Source organism: Coenobita brevimanus, chromosome 6 (assembly GCF_032717465.1).
Source record: "Coenobita brevimanus isolate Jiangsu-jjx chromosome 6, ASM3271746v2, whole genome shotgun sequence".
Classification (NCBI taxonomy): domain Eukaryota; kingdom Metazoa; phylum Arthropoda; class Malacostraca; order Decapoda; family Coenobitidae; genus Coenobita; species Coenobita brevimanus.
The window spans coordinates 52,914,567-52,937,910 of NC_136959.1; the positions used below are offsets into that span (position 1 = coordinate 52,914,567).

At 42.6% G+C, this 23,344-nt stretch overlaps 1 protein-coding gene across 1 annotated transcript in view; it reads right to left on the minus strand.

The window, feature by feature from the left end:
* Positions 1 to 23,344, minus strand: part of LOC145401238 (RNA helicase Mov10l1-like) — a 217,717-nt gene that overhangs the window by 56,021 nt on the left and 138,352 nt on the right. The window contains exon 15 of the mRNA XM_080273572.1: positions 3,160 to 3,240. Coding sequence (XP_080129698.1) covers positions 3,160 to 3,240 — 81 coding nt within the window. The remainder of the gene's footprint in view (positions 1 to 3,159; positions 3,241 to 23,344) is intronic.

Below are 23,344 nucleotides of genomic sequence, written 5' to 3' on the forward strand. Positions count from 1 at the left end.
GCCGTATAATCTATTCTCATAATGAAAATATACATAAGAAAGGAAGGGAGATGCCTAAGTGATATTTACATTCACCTGGAACTACCTAATTTACTATGTATTGTCTAGATTTCCTGCCAATCATTTCATAGCATATATATTAGCAGCTGTAATCACGCTGAGAATGGCAGCATTGCACTCCCCTTAGACCACCAGCCCACCACCACCACTGTCAGTTTACTGTCGTCTTTCAAGGTGGAACCACGTCGGATTCGCTCCTGTCCAATTCCGCCACTTTTTAGCCCCATGCAAAGGGCCCTGTGACCTCTACCCCTACCTAAACCTCATGTGGAAAGGGGTAAAGGACTAAGTGACTGCTGTCGAACGTGAACCGGCTAATTTATCAATGAAAATGATGTACAATGACTACGATATTTCTGGTGACTAAAACAGTGCAAGTGGAAATGTAAATAATGTGTAAACAGCAAGTAAAAGCAATGAATGTAAATATAAGTGAAGAGAGGAAAATAGTTTTATAAGATACTGCAAGTGACAGTGCATAACACAGTGTAAATAAAATAGAAATGTAAATAATGTAAATAAAATAGAGAATGTAAATAGAAATGTAAATGAGTAGTAATATAAGAATACGAGTATATATACTAGGAGTAATGAAAGAGAAAGTTTCACTCTAGCATGTATGAATACTATGAGTTATAAGAGTGGAAGTGAAAGTGACAGATTCGCTCTCAACGCTAGTATACAGGACGAGAAAGTGAATGCTAAATTTTTTGCTGAAAGGGAAATTGAATGCCTACAGTGACAATAAACTACTATTACTGAAGGAAACTTATGGATAAAGACTGCAGATATATATAAGTGTTGTATAGTAACAGAAATATAAAATGTGAGTGTTTTTATGAATAATAAATGACAGAACACCAGCGTCGTACGAGCGCATGTGGGAAGGTCATACCAGTACGCGCTCGTAATTTTCATTGCTTTCACAGTGTTTTTTTTTTTTTTTTTAGTATGGATTCGGAACTATTTGAAAATCACAGAATTGTGTTTCTAGTGATAATATCAGGCTGTGGTAATCATATTACGGGTTGTCAGGAAGTGTATAGTGGAGACTTCGTTACCCAACTTCAGAGGTCTCCACAAGTCCTACGGTACTCGACGAAGGCTCAGCAAACATCCCAGGATAAAGCTGAAGGTATGTGCCATATACGTATGTAATTTTAATATTCTAGGCCTAATAACTGATTTTTGGCAAATATTTTTAGAGTCTGTCAGAGCGCGATTAACCCCGCGGGGCATGCAAGTCGAGCCAAAACAAGCCCGCGCTTAAGGGGTTAACTATTTATTACTCTTCCTTCTACTCTGGGTGGCTCTACACTAAGTGACAAGCCAAATGGTTTCCTGCAACTCAAGAAACCACTTACTATGCTGGGTGGTAATTATATAGCCATATAACGGGTGACATGGCGCCTACTATGGTGCCCCTTTTAACTGGGTGGAAGGACATAAATGTGGCATCCACCCAGGACCAAACCTCCTCACTAAGAAACTGTGCCTTTGTAATGCGAAATGAAAAGGGCAATTAGAAAAAAAGTACAATATATGGCTGAGTTCCGCCCAAACAACACATCCCTGGAGGAGGTTCATGTGGTAAAAAGTTTTCCCAAAGTAATTTTTCAAATGAGGGAGGGGGGAGTGAGTTGGGGGGAGGGGAGTCAAATGGTGGGTGACAGAGTGACTTGGAGGCGCTTTGTCTGCGGCCACCCTTTGCGGGATTAGGGCGTCGGGCTATAGATAGATAGATAGAATTTTTCAAATAATGTTTTTATCTTCAAGGCAAATTAAAGCACTGGGAGCCTATTCTTTACCCAACCTGGAATACAGCAGTGAGGCCAGTAAATCATATTGCTTAAATATAGTTTTTTCTCTTGAACATTCCAATAAACATATATCAAAATAGTAGAGTGGATTGCAAAAGCATCTCAATGGAGATCAGACATATGTTACACCATCCTATGAAATAAAATTAAAATGACAATTGTTGAGACATTACGACAGATGTATATGGGTGGTGTAAAGAAACACGAGCCAGAGACGGAAGTATATTCCTGACTAGTTTCAGACAGAGGCTTCTCCAGAGGAATGAACTTTTCCCAGGTCAGTCTGACTTATATGGCCGGCTGCTGGATCATACACTTGGCTAATCCTTAGTTTGCATGTCGTTGATTAGTCCGTTGCCTTTCCCTCTGTGACCTGATCATCTACGCTGCTATGTGAGACCACACCACGTCACCTACTCTTTCGTTGTTATTATTTTTATTGTTTTTTATGTACAGTGTCTCCAAAGCTTTTCTTTGTGCCTTTGTTAGATTTTTCTCTAATATTTCTGTTTCACTCTAGTCACACTGGAAGAAAAAGCAAAGCAAATAATGGAACTGGGAAAGTCAGATAAAAGACAGGATAAGTACCTAATGGTACCAAAATCGGACACAGTCTTGAGTCTTCGAAAAGCACTATGCCATACCAACATAAACACAGTGACATCATCAGGTAAGAAAATAATTGACATATTAAGAGAGAAAAAAAGAAGGTCCTCAAAATGAAAACAGCATAGTATACAAGATACCCTGTAGTGGCTGCAAAGCAGCCTACTATGGAGAAACTAGCAGGGGCATAGAAATGAGACTTAGGGAGCACAGAACAGATGTAAGACATCATCGGATAACTAGTGCCCTGGTCAACCACACAGATGAAAAACATCATCTGCCAAAATGGAGTGAAATAGAAATATTAGAAAAAAATCTAACAAAGGCACAAAGAAAAGCTCTGGACACACTCTACATAACAAACAATAAAAATAATAACAATGAAAGAGTAGGTGACGTGGTGTGGTCTCACATAGCAGCGCAGATAATCAGGTCAGAGAGGAAAAGGCAACGGACCAATCAGCGGCTTGCAGACTAAGGATTAGCCAAGTGTATGATCCAGCAGCTGGCCATATAAGTCAGACTGACTCGGGAAAAGTTCATTCCTCTGATGAAGCCTCTGTGTGAAACTAATCAGGAATAAACTTCTGTCTCAGACCCGTGTTTCTTTACACCACTCATATACATAAAGATAAAAGTTAAAATAGGACTGTCAAACTTCAATGGCACATACCTGCTTCCTGTATGGGGTGATTATGCCTATGTGCTCTGGAGTGACACCAAAAGCGATGAGACTCTTCGTGTATCTTACAACCTGAAAAATCATCACCATTATTATCATTACCATCATCACCATTATCGTCATTACCATTTTCATCATCATTATCATCATTACCATTATCACCACCATCATCATCATCATTATCATCACCATTATCATCGTCACCATCAAAACCCTCCTTCCTAAATGCTGGGTGGGAGAGATCAAGAAATAAGAAAACTTAAGTACAAAAGCAGGAACCTATCCATAGACTGCCCAGTAAAAATGGGCCACATGTCAATTACTCATCATTCAAGCCTTGAATATTTTTGGCTCTATTCAGTGATGTAAACTGGCAAGCAAAAGCCCATTACTATCAGTAACTGCATCAGAAGCGAAAAATTATATAATACATTTAATTAGAATGAGATCAGTATTGGCTAAGCAATGATAAAAAATGAATATTTTATATATGTTTGTACTATATACTATGCATTTTATATATGTCAAGAGTTTTTATGATGGTGGCGAAGCATGTGTATGGGTAAATGGGCATTTAAGTGCATGGTTCACAATCGATGTGGGCGTGCGACATGGTTGTGTGATGTCCTCATGGTTGTTCAATATATATATATGGATGAGGTGATCAAAGAAGTAAAAACATGAGTAACGGAGAGGGGGATGGCGTTGGTAATGAATGATGATGAATGAAATATCTCAAATTTGTTGTATGCTGATGATGCAGTACTACCTGTAAATCCCAGAAAAGAACTTGGTACACTAGTGCAGAGTTTTGTTGATGTCTGTGAGCATCGTGTCTTGAGTGTAAATGTAGAAAAGAGTAAAGTGATGGTTACTGAGAGAGAAGGTGACTCCCAGTGTGATGTTACAGTGAATGAAGAGACTGGAATTGGTGGGAGAGCTCAAATACCTGGGTACAGTGATAGGAAAGAGAAGAAAATGTGCAAAAGAAGTGGAAAGTTGAGTGACACAAGGAAAGAAAGTAGCTGGTGCAATGAAGGCCTTGATATGAAACAGAGGCTTGAGTGTTGCAGCTGCGCGAGGCTTACATGAAGGAGTGTTAGTGCCAACTTTAACACATGGATGTGAGACTACAGTGTGGGACGAAAATGATGTCAAGAGTGAAAGCACTGGAGATGGGACTGCTGAGGAATGTACAGTATTTGGAGTAAAGAGTGTGGATAAGATATGAAATAATGTGATTCATGGAAGATGTGGAGTGAGGAAGTCTGTGGACACCAGAACTGAAGAGAGTGTACTGAGATAGTATGGTCACATGGAGAGAATAGATAACAACAGTGGTGAAAAAGGTATATATGAGCGAATTTGAAGGAGGAAGGAGGCGAGGTAGGCCAAGGAGAAGGTGGAGGGATATGGTGGATGAGTGTGTGAGGAAGAGAGGTTTGGAAGTTGGTGAGGCTAGGGGACTGACAAGAGATCGAGCTAGCTGGATGAATATTGTGAGGAGAAGCGCATTATCAGGGATATTGCTCCCTTTTTAATGTGACCGCGTCCGAATTGACTTTATCAGATACGTTTATGTGAGGCTACAGAACGTGGTCAACGTTTCTGGTGTATCAGACAGAGTCAGGATTCCTGGGGCTTGAATGGTGAGTGAATCGAACCATGGCCCATTGGACTGGGCAAATTTGGACTGTCTGGACGTTGCTACTTCTCACCCTGCCCTAGGGTGGGAAAGGAGGTCCAGATGATGATGATGATGATGATGTATGTTTGTTTTACCTAATGACCCTAGACTCTTATACTCTTCTAGCACATATTTCCCAACCTTTTTAGGCATAAACTAAGGCTGAGATAATGATTATTTTCCAAAAATATGGCTGTATCCTACATTCCGCTCACTGTTTTAAATAGTAAAATCCATCCATCCATCATCTAATCCTGTGTTGCACCATAAGGAGCATAGAACCCTGGGGATAGGCAAGTTGGTCCTGACATTTAACACCTTGGCACACTGATGACAATGTTCTCGTCGTCCAAAAAAACCATGTAGGCCCACTGATGACCATATTCTCGCCTCTATCTATCTATAGACCGACACCCTAATCCCACAATGGGTGGCCGCAGACAAAACACCTCCAAGTCGCTCTGTCACCCACCATTTGACTACCCTTCCCCCAACTCACCCCCCCCTCCCTCATATACCTCTCAACTCCATCCCTCCACCTCATCCTTGGTCTACCCCTTCCTCCACCTCACCTACATACACCCTCTTAGTCAGTATTTCATTCTCCATTCTCTCCACATGTCCAAACCACCTCAGTGTATTTCTCCTAATCTTCTCAACCACATCCACATCCACCCCACAACGTTCCTTCACTTCTTCATTCGTCAACCTGTCCCTCCATGTCACTCCACATGCTCCTCTCAAGTAACTCATTTCCATTGCTCTCACTCTTGACTTGTTCCCCTCCTGCACGGTCAACGCCTCGCTTCCATACATCAGGGTAGGGAGCACAATACTATCATGCAGTGACTTCTTAACTTCCATACTCACCTCCCTATTGCTCATCACTGCTTTCAATGAACCAACAACCTTCCTTCCCTGCTGTACCCTTTCACACACGTCAGCCGCCAAAGTTCCATCCTTACTCATCACACTACCCAAGACCAGTACTTGAATGTACTCACATTCTCCATATCCTCACCATCCAACCTCACTGTACATTCTGTGACTTCATTCCTCTCAAACACCATAACTTTACTCTTGTTTACATTAACTTTCAGATTCCTCTTCCTACACACTGTCCCAAACTCATTCACCAAACCTTGCAACTCCCATTCATCTTCACTCAACAATACTGTATCATCAGCAAACAGCAACAAGAGAATCTTCCAAATCTTACCCTCATTCATTAGAGCCACCCCCACATCCACTGCCTTACCTTGCACCTCCTTTACAAGCCCATCCATGTATATATTAAACAGCCATGGAGACATCACACAACCCTATTTCAGTCCCACACTGAGATCAAAGAACTCAGCTCACCATCCACTCACACCGTAATCCTAGCTCCTTCGTACATACTCTTCACAGCACTCAACAATTTCCCCTCCACTCCATATATTCTTAATACCTTCCACATACCTTGCCTATCTATTCTGTCATAAGCTTTCTCCAAGTCCATGAAGGCAGCATACACTTTCTTTCCCTTCTCTAGATACTTCTCCACTAAACATCTTAGAACAAATATTTGATCTAAATACCCTTTTCCCTTCCTAAATCCCCCTTGTTCTTCTCCAACTAGCTCCTCTGTCATATGCCTAACCCTATCAATGAGTATTCTACCATATATTTTTCCAGTCACACTAAGAAGGCAAAACCCCCTGTGGTTACCACATACTGTACTTCTCTCTCCCCTTTTCCTTTGTATAAAGGAACAATTATACCTGATTTCCAGTCCTCTGGAACCCTTCTCTCTTCCCAAGCAAATCTACACAACTTCCATATCCACTCCACAACAATCTCACCCCCATACCTCAGCATTTCACCACACACTCCATCAATTCCTGGGGCCTTTCCCATCTTGATCTTCTTCATTGCTTCCACTACTTCCGCCCTACTGATCTCTTCCTCCCTCCTCTCATTTCTTCTTCTCCCAGCCATTCCTCAACCACTTATACTTGCACTGCTCTCACTCTCTACATTCAACAAATCCTCAAAGTGCTCCTTCCATCTCCTCAATTTCTCTCTCTTCTCCACCAACAATCTATTATTCCTATCTTTCACTCCCCTACTATTTCCCCTTTCACACTGCCTTACTTTCTTTACCTCCTTCCAAAACAATTTCTTACTCTCCCTCCATTTCACACTCAGATTCCTCCCAAACTCTTCATCCACTTTCTTCTTACTCTCCTTCACCAGTCTCTTCACCTCCCTTCTCCTGCACACATATACCTCTCTCTTCTCTCTCTCATCTTCTCCCCTACCTCTATTCGTAACCATTCACTATATGCCTTCTTCTTTTGTTCCACAGCTCGTTTCACCTCATCATTCCACCATGCTGTCCCTTGCATGCCCCTGCATCTCCTCCTCACTCCACAAACCACCTCACACGCTGCGCCTATCTCTTCCGTGAATATCTTACGTCTTCCACCCCTTCCACCTGCTCTAGCTCGTACCTTCCCAGTCTTTCTTCCACTATGCCCTTATACTGTGCCATTTTCTCACTATCTTTCAAATTCTCCACTTCTTCTTGTCATTGAAGTAAAATCTATCTATCTATCTATCTATTGTCAAACGCCTCAATCCCGTTTGGGGTGGCCACAAACAAATCGCCTCCACATCATCCTGTCCCCCGCCATTTCACTGCCCTGCTCCCAACTCACACCCCCCCTCTTTCATATACCTCTCCACCCCATCCTTCCATCTCATCCTCGGCCTCCCCCTCCCTCTTCCTCCCTCCACCTCACTCACATACACGCTCTTCGTCAGTCTTTCACCGTCCATCCTCTCCACATGGCCAAACCACCTCAGTGTGTTCCTCATAACACTTCCTATCACATACACATCCACATCACAACGCTCCTTTATATCCTCATTCGTCAGCCTGTCTCTCCATGTGACTCCACAGGTTCCTCTTAAATAACTCATTTCCACTGCTCTCATTCTTGACTTGTGTCTTTCCAACAATGTCCATTTCTTGTTCAATTTTCATGGGATATGGTTTAAAATGAGCACCAAAGTCTTCCCATTTTCTCTGTGAGTCATGTGACTGCCCCAGGCTGCCATGCAGCTACCCACACCAAAGAAAACGTCAGTAACTTCCCATCTCTGTTTGTGGTCAGACCCTACTTACAGCCGCATCTGTTTACCTGCAGTTTTCCATGGATTTTTCATTATTTCCTGTGTCTTACTGCCTTTACTGTAAATCTTGTCCATGATGGACTGTGACAGCAGAAAGGGCAAATCCATTTTGATAAAGGAGAAAGAAATGCACATAATGGAGAAAGTTTTGAGTGTATGCCTGAAGTTTGATGGAGTGAAACTCACACCAACAAAGTTTGGGGCTGTAATGGAAGAATTTTCAGAAAGTGATTTTGAAGACCTTTACAGTACAGAACATAACAGTGATGTCACTGGTGAATTGGTAGAGAGTGACACAATAAGTGAAACAAGTGATACTGGCGGTGGTGGTGGTGTCAAGCATGAGGCTGGTGGTGTGAGAGGGAGCTGTGGTGAGGGCAGTAGTGATGATGGGTCACCACCACCTGATGCCGACCTAAGTGGTCCCTCTACCTCCAGCCAGACTCGTGCCAGTGCCCCACGTGCCCGTTTCCAATGTGGCAGAGCTCCTCGTACTATTCAAGCAGATGACCCAGGTCAACAGACAATACTGAACCGTTTGTAGAGATTTTTACTGGGTCACCAGGCTTGACTGTCCCAGCACCAGCCACTGCTCTTGGATTTATTTAGCTATTCATTATGAGAGATTTGCTGAAATATTTGATAAATGAAACTAACCTGTACACAGTGCAATCCTTGCATGATGCTTCCAACCCAAGGGGGACTGAGTGGGATGAAGTGAATGTGAAAGAAATGGCAAACTTTTGGAGGTATAGCAAAATTGATGGGAGTTGTGAAAGCCCCAAAGATGACAATGTATTGCCAAATGGGTAAAAAGTGAATGTGCCTGCTGTCAGTGCATGCATGACTTTAAAGTGATATGCTGTAACTGCTAATTACTTTCACAAGTATAACAACAGAGTAATTACTGAAGACACTACTGACAGACTCATAAAAATCAGAACAGTAATGGCATACCTGACCAACAAATTCAGGACCTTCTATATTCACAAGAAACACCTGTCTCTAGATGAAGGCACAATGGCATGAAGGGGCCTTTTAGCTTTCAAAGTTTATAATCTAAATCATTTTCATTCATTCATTGCCAGACGCCATGTATCCCAATCGGGGTGGCCAAGGGCTTAGAGTTAATTGTTTTACAGGGAGGGGCACTAATCCTCCACCAACCCCACTTGACACGTAGGGATGCCAACAGCATCTGGTGTTCCCAGGCGGTCACCCATCCAAGTACTAACCAGACCCAACGTTCTACATAAGCCTAATAAATATGGAGTAAAACTTACATGCTGGCTGAGTCAAAGACAGGTTATGTTTTTGGAGTAAAGCTGTACATGCTGGCTGAGTCAAAGACAGGTTATGTCTTCGGAGTAAAGCTGTATATGCTGGCTGAGTCAATGATGGGTTATGTCTTTGGAGTAAAGCTGCAGTTGCTGGCTCAGTCAAAGACGGGTTATGTCTTTGATTTTAACATGTATGCATGGATTGGGAAAACAACCACTGAAACAGTAATGGGTTTGATTGCACCAGTGAGGAATAAAGGTTATCAGTTTTATACGGATAACTACTACAACTCAGTGGAACAGCTCCTAGAACACCTATGGTACTCTCGGACTGCAGCATGGTGCACCCAAAGATCTGCTAGAAGCAAAGATGAACTTGCCAGCTGATACCACTATATTCTGCTGGATGGGCAATGTTTTCATAATTCTGCGGAAAGACAAGCAAGTTGTTTCAGTATAGTCACTGTTCACATAACGAACGAGTATTGTTCCTGGCAGGTCCCGCTTTATGAAAATTCCGCATTCTGCTGCCATATGTTTACATGTTGAAGGGTTTCATGGAACCCAAGCCAGCCCCAACTTCACCTTTTGAGTCAATTTTCCGGGATTTTTCCCACGACATTTACCTACCTAAAAATGACTTCAGTACATACAAGCGCTGGAAGATTCCTCACCTTGAATTGAAGAGTTTGTGGGCTTCCTGGGGGAGGGGGAGTGGGGTTCCAAGGCAGGGCAGGAATCCTACTGGTCCCCAGCATGGTCCTCTGGCCGTGCTGACTCCACAGGGTCCTTCGTACAGACACAGAGTAGACTGGAACTCGTTCCCTCTCCCGTCGGTTGCAGTACATGACCAGGTACCTTTCCATCATGACGAGTGCTGGGTCAGACGAACAGCTGACTCGTTGACTTGGTATGCTTTGGTGATGGCACAATTACATTCTCTCTCCTTCCGCTTGATCATATCAAGCTTCTGCTCCTGGGTCAAATTTATGCTGTCTTGCTGAGTCACGGTGGGACGACATGGTCAAGCTGGGTCAGGTGGCCAAAAAAAAGAACAAAGTTAACACACAGCACGCGTGGAGGCAGAGCGGGGAAAGGGTTGACTGGAATGGCCCTGGAATACTTGGTCGACCATGACGACACCCTGTGCAGACACATGACATGCATACATCACAGGCAGGGGCAATGCACGTTATGACTAGATCTGCTAACATTTCGTCTGTTTTTTACCGTGTTTTGATCAGTTTTCTCATGTATTGACTACATATTCCATGATTTTTGGCCTCAGGCCATGTTTTCACTATCACAGCAGCGTAGTACGTTTTTTTAAGAAATAGGCAATTTCTCCACCAGCGTAATATTTGTCAAAATCGTGTGATGACCATTTCTTGGACTAAAAAGAAAAGGCCATGTTATGATTAGTTTCGTGCTCTCTGATCGCGCGCTATGCGAGCAGTGACTGTAATAACAACTTGCCATAATGCTGATACGTAAGAACTGCAAAGAAGACGGAAAGTAAGGAACAGAGATGGAACAACTTCACTGCAACAGGTCATTGTGAAAAAACCCACGGCAATCTCTGACTACAATAATCATATGAAAGGAGTTGATCACTTTGACCAAATAGTGAAATATTATCACTTCACATGGAAATGCCAAAAGTGGACAAAGAAAATTACATTCTACCTTTTGCACATGGCTACTTATAATGTGTTCTGTATAAGTACTTTTCAACTGATGCAAAGAAACTGACAATCCTTGAGTTCCATGGACTCTTCACTGATTCACTGATGGATTCTGTGTACACGGACTGGCCTGCCAGAAATAAAGCAATCCCACATGCTGCTGACACAGGTGAGCATGACAGCAGCGCTAGTGGTGAAGTGGCGGCATCACCAGGGCCAGCACCTGAGCCATCAGGAGTGAGGCAGTCACTCTTCTCTTCTTCACCACGAGATGAAGATTCATCATCTGATGCAGAAGACGAGGTGGAGACAACACCTATTGGTCTTCCTGGGAAAAGACCTCATAATGCTGACAAACCAGAACATCTAAACATGAATTTGAACCATACCCTACTTAGCGTGAAGAAATATCTGGGGTGTCATGTTTGCTACAAGTCTGGGAAAAGGAAAGACACCAAGAATAAGTGCAAGTTGTGTGATGTGGCTTTGTGCGCTTATACCACCGCAAGAAGAATTTACTGGGTGGTGAAGCACTAATGCTTCCCCACCTTCCCCTCCACCTACCATCTGCTAGGCATCTCCAGGAAGTGTATTTTACTAAGTGGGTGGAGGGGTTATACTGACGTTCAGCTCGTGCTCTACAAACATCACTGGTTGGTAAGTGTATATATAATTACTGTATGTAGATTATTTTTATTATGTATGCATGAACAGTATATTTATCTTTTTGCTGTATGTACTGTGTTAGTAATAGTGAAGTTCATAGTCTGACATTCTTGAATGCATATAATATTGTAGAAAAAACTTGCACGAACAGTTAGAGACTAAAATGAATGAACCAGCACATACAATATTGTCAGAAATAAAATAATATACGAGTTGACAGTGAGACAATGGAATGCACCTGGCCTTCCTTACACTTTTTTTTTAGGTGTTGGTAATAGTGATGTTGGTTGTTTTATCATTATTTTACACATATATTACTGTGGAACAAACATTTGTGCACAAGTGAAGAGTAAAATGGATAAAATTGCACAAAAAATAATGTCAAAAATAAAGAAAGTATAAACATTATGTTAGCTGCCCATGTTTTTTATGTGTCATTGTACTTTCTCTTATGGTACTGGTAATAACTATATTCTCTTCAACCCAATACGAATATATCCTTATAGAAAAAGCTACTGCGAACAATTAAAGACCAAACAATAACCTAGTGGAAAATAAGGTCAGAAATAAGAAAAGAGTATAAACATAAGCGGAGCCTCTGTGGTACAGTGGTAGAGTGTGCGTTTCGCACGCTGGTGGACGAGGGTTCGCCTCCCGCCAGAGTTGTAAAAACTTTGGGAATCGTTCACCGAGCCACTTGCTACTTTGGCGGACATAAGGGGTGCTGTCGTTGAACCAGTGTCGCATACTAGTATGCTTGCACCCAATCGGCTTAAGGCGGGCCGATTACACTTGGTTCACAGACTACACACACATCCAAAGCCACTACAACACTACAATTACACTTACAAGCACTTCTCACCCTACATACAGTCTCTACCAGACAGCCTAAGCCACTTGGTAGAGATACATTGGCTTGCATCGTCCCTGCTTCGGTAGGGATAGGCCGGTCCTGCAGTGGACCTCAACGGCTGATGATGATGATGATGATAAACATTAGCAAGTAACTACAGGTATATCCCAGTTAAACGATGCAATTGGTTAAGTAAAAACCCATCATTAGGCGGGGTATCGTATCTTGGGATAGTTTTAATGTGTAAAGTATAGGGATGCATTTTTGAGCCTTGGGTTTTCCCCCGTCAACTAAGTCCTAAACTCACCCAAATGAGTCCAAAAACAAGTTTAAAGCCAATCTAAATGGCCTAATAGCTGTAAAAGAAGCTAACCTATGCATAACACCTGTAAGTAACTCACTAAAACCAACAAATAAAAACTGAATATCGTCAAATATAAGTCTGGAAAAAATCAAGCTTAGTAAACTGTACCCCAAAATGACAATGTTCACCCCACTTATGGCTAAAACATCAAAGCCAAAAAACAGTTTATAAATCAACCAAAACACACAATTTTAGTCTAAATTTCATCAAAATCAGTTAAAAAAAAAAAAAAAAAAAAAAAACTTGTTAAACCCGGTTTGGCCATCGTTAGGCACGGTATGGTGGTATTCCTACCCCCATACCCCCAGCCGGGGTATCGCATCTAGGGGTATCTTATATCGAGGTATACCTGTACACGTGGCATGGCAATGCCTGGCCAATTCTGGGATGGCGTGGGCTTAGTGCACCAGGCGGGCCAAAGTGTTAAGATAAGTGTGACCAGTCCCACTCATCCCTGAGTGGCATTATGTGAGCAATAAACTTCAACCACCCCTTGGATATAACCCTGTACTGGCTCAATCAGATTGGAGTGCCTTAATTGCCTACTAAACCACCAGGCACCATAATTTGGATATAGGGTTACTGTCCAGCATAGTAAATGGTTTCCTGGTGAACAGGAAACCATTTGGCTTGTCACTCAGTTTGGTGTCACAAGTAGACAGAAGGAAGAGGAAAGAATGAAGGAAAGAAAGAAAGAAGAGGAAGGATGGAATGAAGAGAGGAAAGGGCAGTCACCTGGGAGCAGCACTACATCAAGTGAGTGGATGGTGAGTGCCACCACCTATCACCATGAGGCAAAACATATGGAATATTTACACCATAATGCAGTAGTTTATCACTGTGGTTAGAATATAACATGACACAAAAACATTACCTTGACTGTATTCTTGAGGAATTAACAACACATGAAAAGCATAGCTTAGGTAAACTTCTGGTCATTACCCAAATAATGAAACACAGCATTTAATGTACAGAAAATCTTGGCCAGCCAGCCATTAGCCAAAAAATTAGACAACATTTATACACAAAAGTACATAACATCATGGTCATCAGCTAACTACAGGTCAAACCAGACTACAAAGTCAATGCATAGTGGTAAAAATACACCTGCTTTATCTCTGAGATTTGATTTAACTCACAAGTAGTCATGGACTGTTCCTCACATGCATCATTATTAAAACAGTATTCCATTATATAAAGCATGCATGACTAAGAACAGTACATGCCAACCACATACACAGTAGTACAGTGTTCTTTAGTGACTCACACACACAAAAAATGTCATGCATGGCTAGATTTTTAAGACAGCAGCCTATTCAGTCAAGTACTGTATATATGTATTCCTCTTGAAAAGCTCAGCATTTAATGTACCCTGGTTTAGAGAAGCAATGATTTTTGGTCATAGTTTCTCCTTCTGTGCTAAATACAGGGTATTCATTCTGATATTACACTTGATGCTGGGTATCATTTATGCACACAAGCACTAGTAGTTTACACATGATCACCCATTCATACACACCAACAGAAGACATTCGTTCTCTCACTCTCCATCTGATTCACCATCTTTCCTTTAAATATGAGTGCAAAGTTTCATACCTTGTACTGCAATGTTTAGTAATGAAGAAGAATAGATGTGTAGTCATCATACAGGCATTTGTCTTCTTAGTGTAACAGGAAAACTATATGGTAGGTTACCTATTGACAGTGTTAGGGGAATAAAAGAAGAATTAATTGGAGAAGAACAGGGAGGTTTCAGGGAAAGAAGAGCTTGCGTAGATTAGCTATTCATCCTAAGGTGTTGAGTGAAAGTTTCTTGAGAAAAGAAAGAAGTTAGATGTTGCCTTCATGGATTTGGAGAAGGCATATAATAGCATGGAGAGACAAGGAATGTGGAAAATATTAAAAATATACAGAGTAAATGGGAAGCTGTCGCATGCCGTGAAGAGAATGTATGAGGGCACTAGAGCTGCAGTATGTGTGGATGGTGAACTGAGTGAATTTTTCTATCTGAATGCTGGATTGAAACAGGGATTTGTCACGTCTCCATGGTTGTTCAATTTGTATATCGATGGAGTTATAAAAGAGATACAAGATGGGGCAATGGATGATGGAATGAGGCCAAATGATAGAGGACAACATTTGGAAATTTCCTGTTCTGTTGTTTGTAGATGATACTGTATTGTTGAGTGAAGAAGAAGGTGAACTGCAAGGCTTGGTGAATGAGTTTGGGAGAGTATGTAAGAAGTGGAATCTAAAGGTGAATGTAGGGAAGAGCAGAGTAGTAGTCTTTGAGAGAAATGAAACCACTGAATGGACAGTGAAGCTGGACAGTGAGGAAATGGAAAATGTGAGAACATTTAAGCAGTGTCAATCATCGAGTAATGCAGATGATAGAGACTTGATAAGGACCGTGCTACTCAAACACGCATTACTCACACAATATGTTTGCATGTATAATGGTGCAATGTGTTCTGGTGACTTTCCAAAACTCTCACTCTTACCTCTTCTTACCACCCTACCCTACATAAACTACCCTTTACTTATTACCTCCATCAAGTAGAACACTGAAAGAGATATAATTGTTGTAATTAAGAACATGAATGGTATTAACCCTTAACCGCCGTGGGACAGATATAGCTGCCGCAAAAAAGGGTGGACCGATGGGTGACAGAAGGAGCCGCAAATGTATTCCCACCACAGTGTGAACTGGCTGCCATTTGATCTCGGCACCAAAGGGGAGGGAGACTCCTGCCACCCGATGCAATTGTACCTTAATCTTGTCTGTGACTTTGCCAGGAGTAGAGCAATGTTTTCTGAAACCTCCTTGTCCAATTCCGTTCTCACCTCATGTGGACCCCTTGCCTCATTTACCCCTGCCATGCTTCTTTCTAAGGATACTGGGAAAGGGCTCAGTGATAGTGCCACAGAGTGTGCCTTGGACACCACTGTGTCTAGTTTATCTGTAGTGGAGAAGTTATCATGCTGCAAGCAAAGCCAAAGTCAGGGGCTGTGCGCACAAGCACAAATACATCCTGCTTTGAGCGTCAAAAGTTACTCATCTTCTTCACGACCTTACTCATTAATGCAACCACCTGCAGACCTGGGGATGCTTTCAATTACATGGGGAAGAGTTGTTGAGTAATATGGTCTTTAATCTGTATCCCTAACTCCTATACTTTCCTAGATATGAATGTCTGAAAAAAGGCCATTTTGGGAAATACTGTATGCTGGTAAGGAGAGGGTGGCCGTGCCCAAAACATTCCTGGCGTCTAGGGGTTAAAACAGCATTAACAAAAACAAAAATTAGGCTGGGTACCCTGGTGTTGTTGATGCATAGCTTCACGGCACTCTCCCCCCATCCCCTACCCTCAATGTTGATGTTGTTGTCATTGTTGAGATGATGATGTTCCTGCACTTCTTTCTTCAACATCTAAGTTGAATCCTTCAAAGTTTCAGGGCTGAAACAACAGAGGTAACCTCGTTGTTGGAGGTGGATGTACCCAGATGTAAGCCAGCCAATCATGGCAAGTCTGGCAGGTGATGTCACTACGCACGACTTTCAAATTGTGTCACTAGGCCAGCTGACACTTCCCAAGTAAGCTCAAGATTTTCCATGTTGGTTATGACCTGTTGCATTAATGCTGACCATGTCAGAAAGAGAACATGTTACTCAAGGATTGGCTGTACTGTACTTGTGTATTGTGTGATCAGCAAGGATGAAAGTTTGGAGGATGAAGTGCTCGAAAGGATACAGCTGCAAAGAAAAGTTGCTGGTTCACTGAAAACAGTGATAAGAAATAGGGAAATGAGTATGGAAATAAAAAAAGTCACTGTATGACAGTACAGTAAAACCTCGATATAACAGACTTCAGAAGACTGGCATTCGCTTTTATTGGGACTGAAGAGCTACCAGAATTAATTTTTAAATATCAGAAAAAGTACATCAAGCCAGAAGCAGTCCAGACTGCCTGACCACTTCTGGCTATGTTCACCACAGTAAGGTAAATGAAAGATATGTTTGTCAGCGTACAGTACAGTATTATTATATACAGTAATCCCTCATTTATCCAGACATAACAGTGCCAAATGCATGTCTGGATAGTGGCAACATCCAGATAATGAACATTATTCCCCTACCACACCCAGACCCCACCTATACCCTATACCCACCTCTAACCTATACCTAACTTATTTGTACGGTACCCATGTTTAATAGTGTTTAATAATATCCAGCTCAATCCTGCATCATCCTTGAACATGCTTGGGGTCTCATTCACTCGGGACTTATCTTGGAAAGATCATACTGCATCTTCTGTAAAATCTGTTTCCAAGAGATTAGGTGTGCTAAGCCGACTCCGCACCTTCTTTACCCCTGTACAGTTGTTGACTTTATACACGGGTTTTATTCGCCCCTGTTTAGAGTACAACTCTCATGTGTGGAGAGGCTCCTCACATACAGCTCTTCTCAATAGGGTGAAGTCAAAGGCTTTTCATCTCATCAACTCTCCTCCTCTTACTGGCTCCCTTCAACCTCTGTCTCTTCGCCGCACTGTTGCCTCTTTATCTCCTTTCTATCGCTGCTTCAATGGTCACTGCTCTTCTGAACTGTCTGCTTGCATCCCTCCACCTCTATGATGGGTGCATAGCACCTGTCCAGCAAAAACTCTTATCCCTTTTCTGTCCAACTCTTTAATGCAAGATTAAACCATTACTCCTAGTCCATTATTTATGCAACATATTAACTCTGGAACTGCCTCCCTCAGTCTGTATTTCCTACTTCCTATGATCTCCAGTCTTTCAAACGCAGTGTGTCCACGCATCTCGGAATGAATGGATCTTGAATTTGGCTCTCTTTTGTATTGTTTTTGTTTTTTCTTGGAAGGAACAGTTTGTGGGCTCCTGGCCTTTGGTTCCTTCTCCTTGCATTAAAAAAAAAAAAGAAAAAGAAAAAAAGAAAAAAAAAAAGCAGTGTTTTCTGGTCATTCATGCATATTTAACCATTAAAACACATATAGGAATATCCAAAGTAATGCTAAACACCAAGGAAACCATGAAAGAATACCACTGAAAACCAATAAACACCCTACTTATACACCACTGTATGTACAGTACCCCACCTAATTTTGGCAGTTTTCAGGTCAATCTGCCACATTTAGACATCAAAACACACAGGGGAATATCCAAAGTAATGCTAAACACCAAGAAAACCATGAAAAAAAAGAAAAACACTGACAACCAAAAAACACCCTACCTATACATGACTGTATGTACAGTACCCCTCCTAATTTTGGCACTGTTTTCAGGTCAACCTACCATATTTAGACATCAAAACACACATAGAAATATCCAAAGTAATGTGAAGCACCAAGAAAACCATGAAAAAAAAAAAAAAAATGAAAACCAAAAAACACCTGACCTAATTTTGGCACTGTTTTCAGGTCAATCTGCCATATTCAGATGTCAAAACACAAATGATTATCCATATTAATGCTAAACATCATGGAAAAAATGCATAAAAAACAAAAATCCACAAAAAAAAACTGACAACAGTTTGAAAATCTGTTGTCTGTGACGAGTGATTGCTCCCAGGGCTCAAAAAAAAATTCCACAGTCAAATATGCCACCGTAAATTAGTTATATTGGTATAAATCGCATACCATTATCTTCGCTGGTGTTTATAAGATATGCTAATAAAAACACATAAAACTGACAAGTTTTATCAAGCAGGAATAAAGTGTCCTAAAGTAAAACTTACCTTCATATAACTTCCTGCCATTCTAATTCAAAATTTTGCTAGTATCTTCAAAGAACTAAGTATATGTCTTGATGCAGAATTTCATGAGCTTTCTCAAGGACACCACAGAATTTCCATATGACCAAAAGTAGTCGAATAAATTGCAAAAAAATTTGAAAACTCACATGCCAATGATATCACCATGGAAGAGGGTAAAGACTGAGGGAGTGAGGGGGGAGCCAGGAGGGTATGAAGAAGGGAAGGGAGGGGGGGGTGGGAGGGGCAAGGCTGTGGGCAGGATTCTCCCCCTTCTGTAAACAGGCAGATGGGCACTTTTGCCGTACATTTACTTGTGGCTTGCGATCTGTTAGGCTTTGAATGGCAATGTGGAAACACAATGCATCAAGACCGGTGGACTTTCGACCTTCAATAGAGAGGCGGATGGCTGCTGTCAACGAACATGTACTCGTGGCTTGTGGCCTGTGTTCAATGGAGGTGGCAGTTGGGAAAGGCTTAGCCTCCATGGCTGAACGATATTAGACATTCGGTGGGGAATGAGCACGGACATTTTGACACCACTTGCAGGTTACAGTCGTATTACTCAGGTGCTGGAGGTTCGCTGGGAGAGATAGGACAAGCGCCCGATTTTGACCATTCAGTACAGGGTCAGACAGACATTTTTGCTCTGGTTGTGGGTTACAGACTACTTCCCGCTCACGGCTTGAGCCCAGCGACCATGATACTGAATGTTTGGACATGTCGGCTGACCGGCCGAAGTTCTCGGGCACTTTTTTTTCTGAATAACAGCAGGGAGGTGGTGGCTCAATCGGTAGAGAGTTGGCCTGCAGTTTAACGGACCTGGGTTCAAATCCCACTGGGGCAGGGAACAGTTTAAGGATTTGAATTTCATAAAATCAGACTTTACTGATCTACCAGAAGACCCGCCGACATGTCATAAAAATACCCCTGCTAATACCAATACACCAGTCCTGTATGAGACAGCCCTAGCATGTATTCAGTATGGACGGTGGGTGTTAGCGCTGAAGCGGTGACATGTAGACGTGTATGGTATGTAGGAGGACTACTGGGCCTTGATAGCAGGCTGTGAAGCCTATGCCCAGAGTCGGAAAAAAAAAAAGTAAATTCGGATAATAGTTCAATAGAGCCAAGGCCCAGCGTCTGGATAATGAACACATTTGGATACTGAACGTCCGGATAATTGAGGGATCACTGTATATTATACCATTTGATTAATGTAGTGATTGTATAATACAGTACTGTACTGCAATGGTATTGAAAAGTTTAAAAACCAATGGTGCAACCTGGACTAATGTCTGATTTATCAGAAAAAGTCTGGGTTAGCAGGGGGAAGTCTGGATGCCGCTTTTATCGGAATTTCGTTTTTTTCGGAATGGCTTGGGCCCCAATTAGTCCATTATAGTAAGGTTGTACTGTGCTGTGATCCCCACTCTACCATATGGGAGCAAAGCCTGGACCTTGTTGAATGGACACAAATCAAGAGTGAGAGCAGTGATATTGAGTTTTCTGAGAGGAGCATGTGGAGTTACATGGAGAGCCAGACTGACAAATGAGGAAGTGAAGGAGCGACATGGTGTGATGTGGATGTGAGAGAAAGTGTTAGGAGAAATACATTGAGGTGGTTTGGCCATGTGAAGAGGATGGAGAGTGAGAGACTTGCTTGGAGAGTATATGTGAGTGAGGTGGAGGGGAAGACCAGGGATAAGCTGGGGGGATGGAGAAGAGAGGTACACCCATATCCTGATATCTGGCAGTGTTGTGTACTGGTGGGAGTGTTCAGTCAGCAGGTATGTTGGACATCGAAGAATTTTCCCCATAGGACACTGAAGAAGAGCCAGAGATGCATTCCATGCCCAAACCCAAACTCTCATATACTTTACTCAATTAACGGAGACAGACAGAGAAACACCATAGGTAATGTTATTTTCTTATAAACAATACTATGGTATTACTATAAAATGACACATCAAACATCACCTGCAGGAAGGTATTCAGGCCAACAAACACAGTGAGAGTGGGATAGTGGATGAGCAGGCCAGGCAGGAAGTGCCCTAAATGGGGGTTGGGGAGGGAGAAAAGCAGGGGTTGAGGAGGGCGGGGGGACAGGGAGGAAGACAAGCGGGGGTGGGGGAAGGCGGGGGGACAGGGAGGGAGATAAGCAGGGGTGGGGGGACAGGTAGGAAGGCAAGCAAGGGTGGAGGAGGATGGAAGGACTGGGAAGGAGGCAAGACAGACCAAGTGCCCTACTACTCCCCCCATCTCTCTCTCTCTCTCTGTCACACACACACACACACACACACACACACACACACACTGGAGACAAGCAGGGGTGGGGGAAGGTGGGGGAAAGGGAAGGGAGACAACCAGGGGTGGGGGAGGGTGGGGGTATGGGGAGGGAGATAACCAGGGGTGGGGGAGGGTGGAGGATGGGGAGGGAGACAACCAGGGGTGGGGGAGGGTGGGGGGATGGGGAGGGAGACAACTAGGGGTGGGGGAGGGTTAGGGGACAGGAGGGAGACAAGCCTGGCAGTGCTGAGCATGGCAGGGGATGGAGGAGCACGCACCACCACATCCGCAATCAGATAAGCTCGTTTCAAAACTGGGGAGAGGCAAAGTGTTCGGACTAGCGAATCAACAGCCGTTTGAACTGTGGATGTGTTCCCCATTTTCTTCTGTTTGTTGCAGCAAGTTGTCAGTTATCGATGTACCAGATATTTGGGTATGCCTGTATATAAGAGAGGTGGGGTGTAAGTTGGGGGAAAGGCAGCAAAATGGCAAGGGACAGGGGGACATAGAGGTGAACTATTTGCGGCCACTTCTTACGGGACTAAGGTGTCTGGCTATAGCTAGATAGATAGAGTTTCTGTCAATTAAATAATTGTTTTATTGTACAGGCGAGATTAAATGACGTTGCTAAATGTCATTCATCCCCTTATACCAGTTGCCGTCTTCTTATTGCTCGCATCTACTGCCTTCTTACATGCAGTAAACCACTTCTTTTTCTAGACTACACTCAGATGAGTGACTGTAAATATTACAACTACAGTAAATAAAGACTGTGTGAACTACTGGTAATGGATGTGGGCAGTTTGCACCTATGTTGACTGAGTGTGTGTACACCATTTATATGCATAAACCTACTGTACATAGCCACCACACTTACACACTGCCAGAACAGCAGGTCCAGTATATCTCACTCTCAACTCAAGACTTTCAACTTTGATATTTCCTTTTTTTTCCTTCAAATAATTTTAAGTAAGAATGTCTTTTACTATGCTGCAAAACAGTGTCAAAGAAACAACACTTTTGCACAGAATCAGGTTAAACAATGAACGAACTCTTGAACAAAGACCTATAACTCCTAGGTGCCAGGCATGGGTAGACCTATCCACATCCCAGAACAGGGTTACTTTCAGAGAAATCAATTTTCCCCCAAATATATATATTTTTTCATTACGAATCAATCACAAATGACAAAAAACACATAAAAAGTGTGTACTTCCTCCCTGTTGGCGATTTGGAGGTGCTGGTGTGGTATGAGGGAGCGGTGCATGGCAGCTGGGCTGTGCATGCTCAAGGTCGCGGTGGTGTATTGGCGGTGGTGGTGGAGGAAGGAGGGATGATTATCTCGTGCTTAAATAAGTGTTGAGTGTGTTTTTGTTTCTCTCACTAATTCACAATGCCGTAAGAACACAATATTACAACTAAAATTGCAAAAAAAATACAAGAAAGTAACTAATAAAGATCGGCTTATTTTATGTTTTCCATGATACAAACTTATGTTTATGTAGGTATTCACAATTTTTTATACACTATTTACACATTATTTCATTGCTTTTAGTACTTCATGACAGTGTGATGCTCCCTAAAGGCTGGCCATGGTCAGTACAAGTGTACTAAAGCACCCATACACTCTCCCCCACACTCCTTAGGGCCCCCTAGTAGCCCTCCCCGCCACCCCACCCCACCCCTCCCGACCCCTACCCCTACCCCGAACCAGTATCAGCTAGTTTCAAGGCCACACTCTCCCTATGCCGGCCTCCTACCACCCTCCACCACAGCACTCCTCGGCTGGGCTGCCCTCCCTCCCCTCCCCTCCCCCACCCCCACCCCTGCCCCCTCCCCCGGCCAGCCAGCGTGACCCTGCACACCAGCCATGCCAAGACAATATTCTGAGTCCATATGGCGCACTGTGTAGTTTAAACATGCCCGCAAAAAATTAAAAAGTCATATGACGTGGACCGTATGCCTCTACCAACATGTCATGTGAAGTGGACCGGCACCTAGGGGTTAATGTTTCTTTCATCCATATCCAATATGCCGACATCAGTATCGGTTCAGTATTGGAAAAATTGCAGATATTAGTGATATACTGGTTCGGCAAATCGTATCAATTACAGCACTAGCTCCACTTCACAGACGAAATAACTCACATTAAATTACGCTTCATACAACTGAGGGTCAAAAGCAAACACTACATTATCATCAAAATATGCTGACAAAATGCATCATCCACAGATGACCTGTACATATACTGAACAACCATGGCAATATATTACATCCTTGTCTTACTCCTGCACTGATACTGAACTAGTCATTCAAACACCCATTACACGTTGGTTTGCACACAAAACACTTTCATAATTGATTTAAAAAAAATAATAATAATAACAGTCACAATCCCTTAT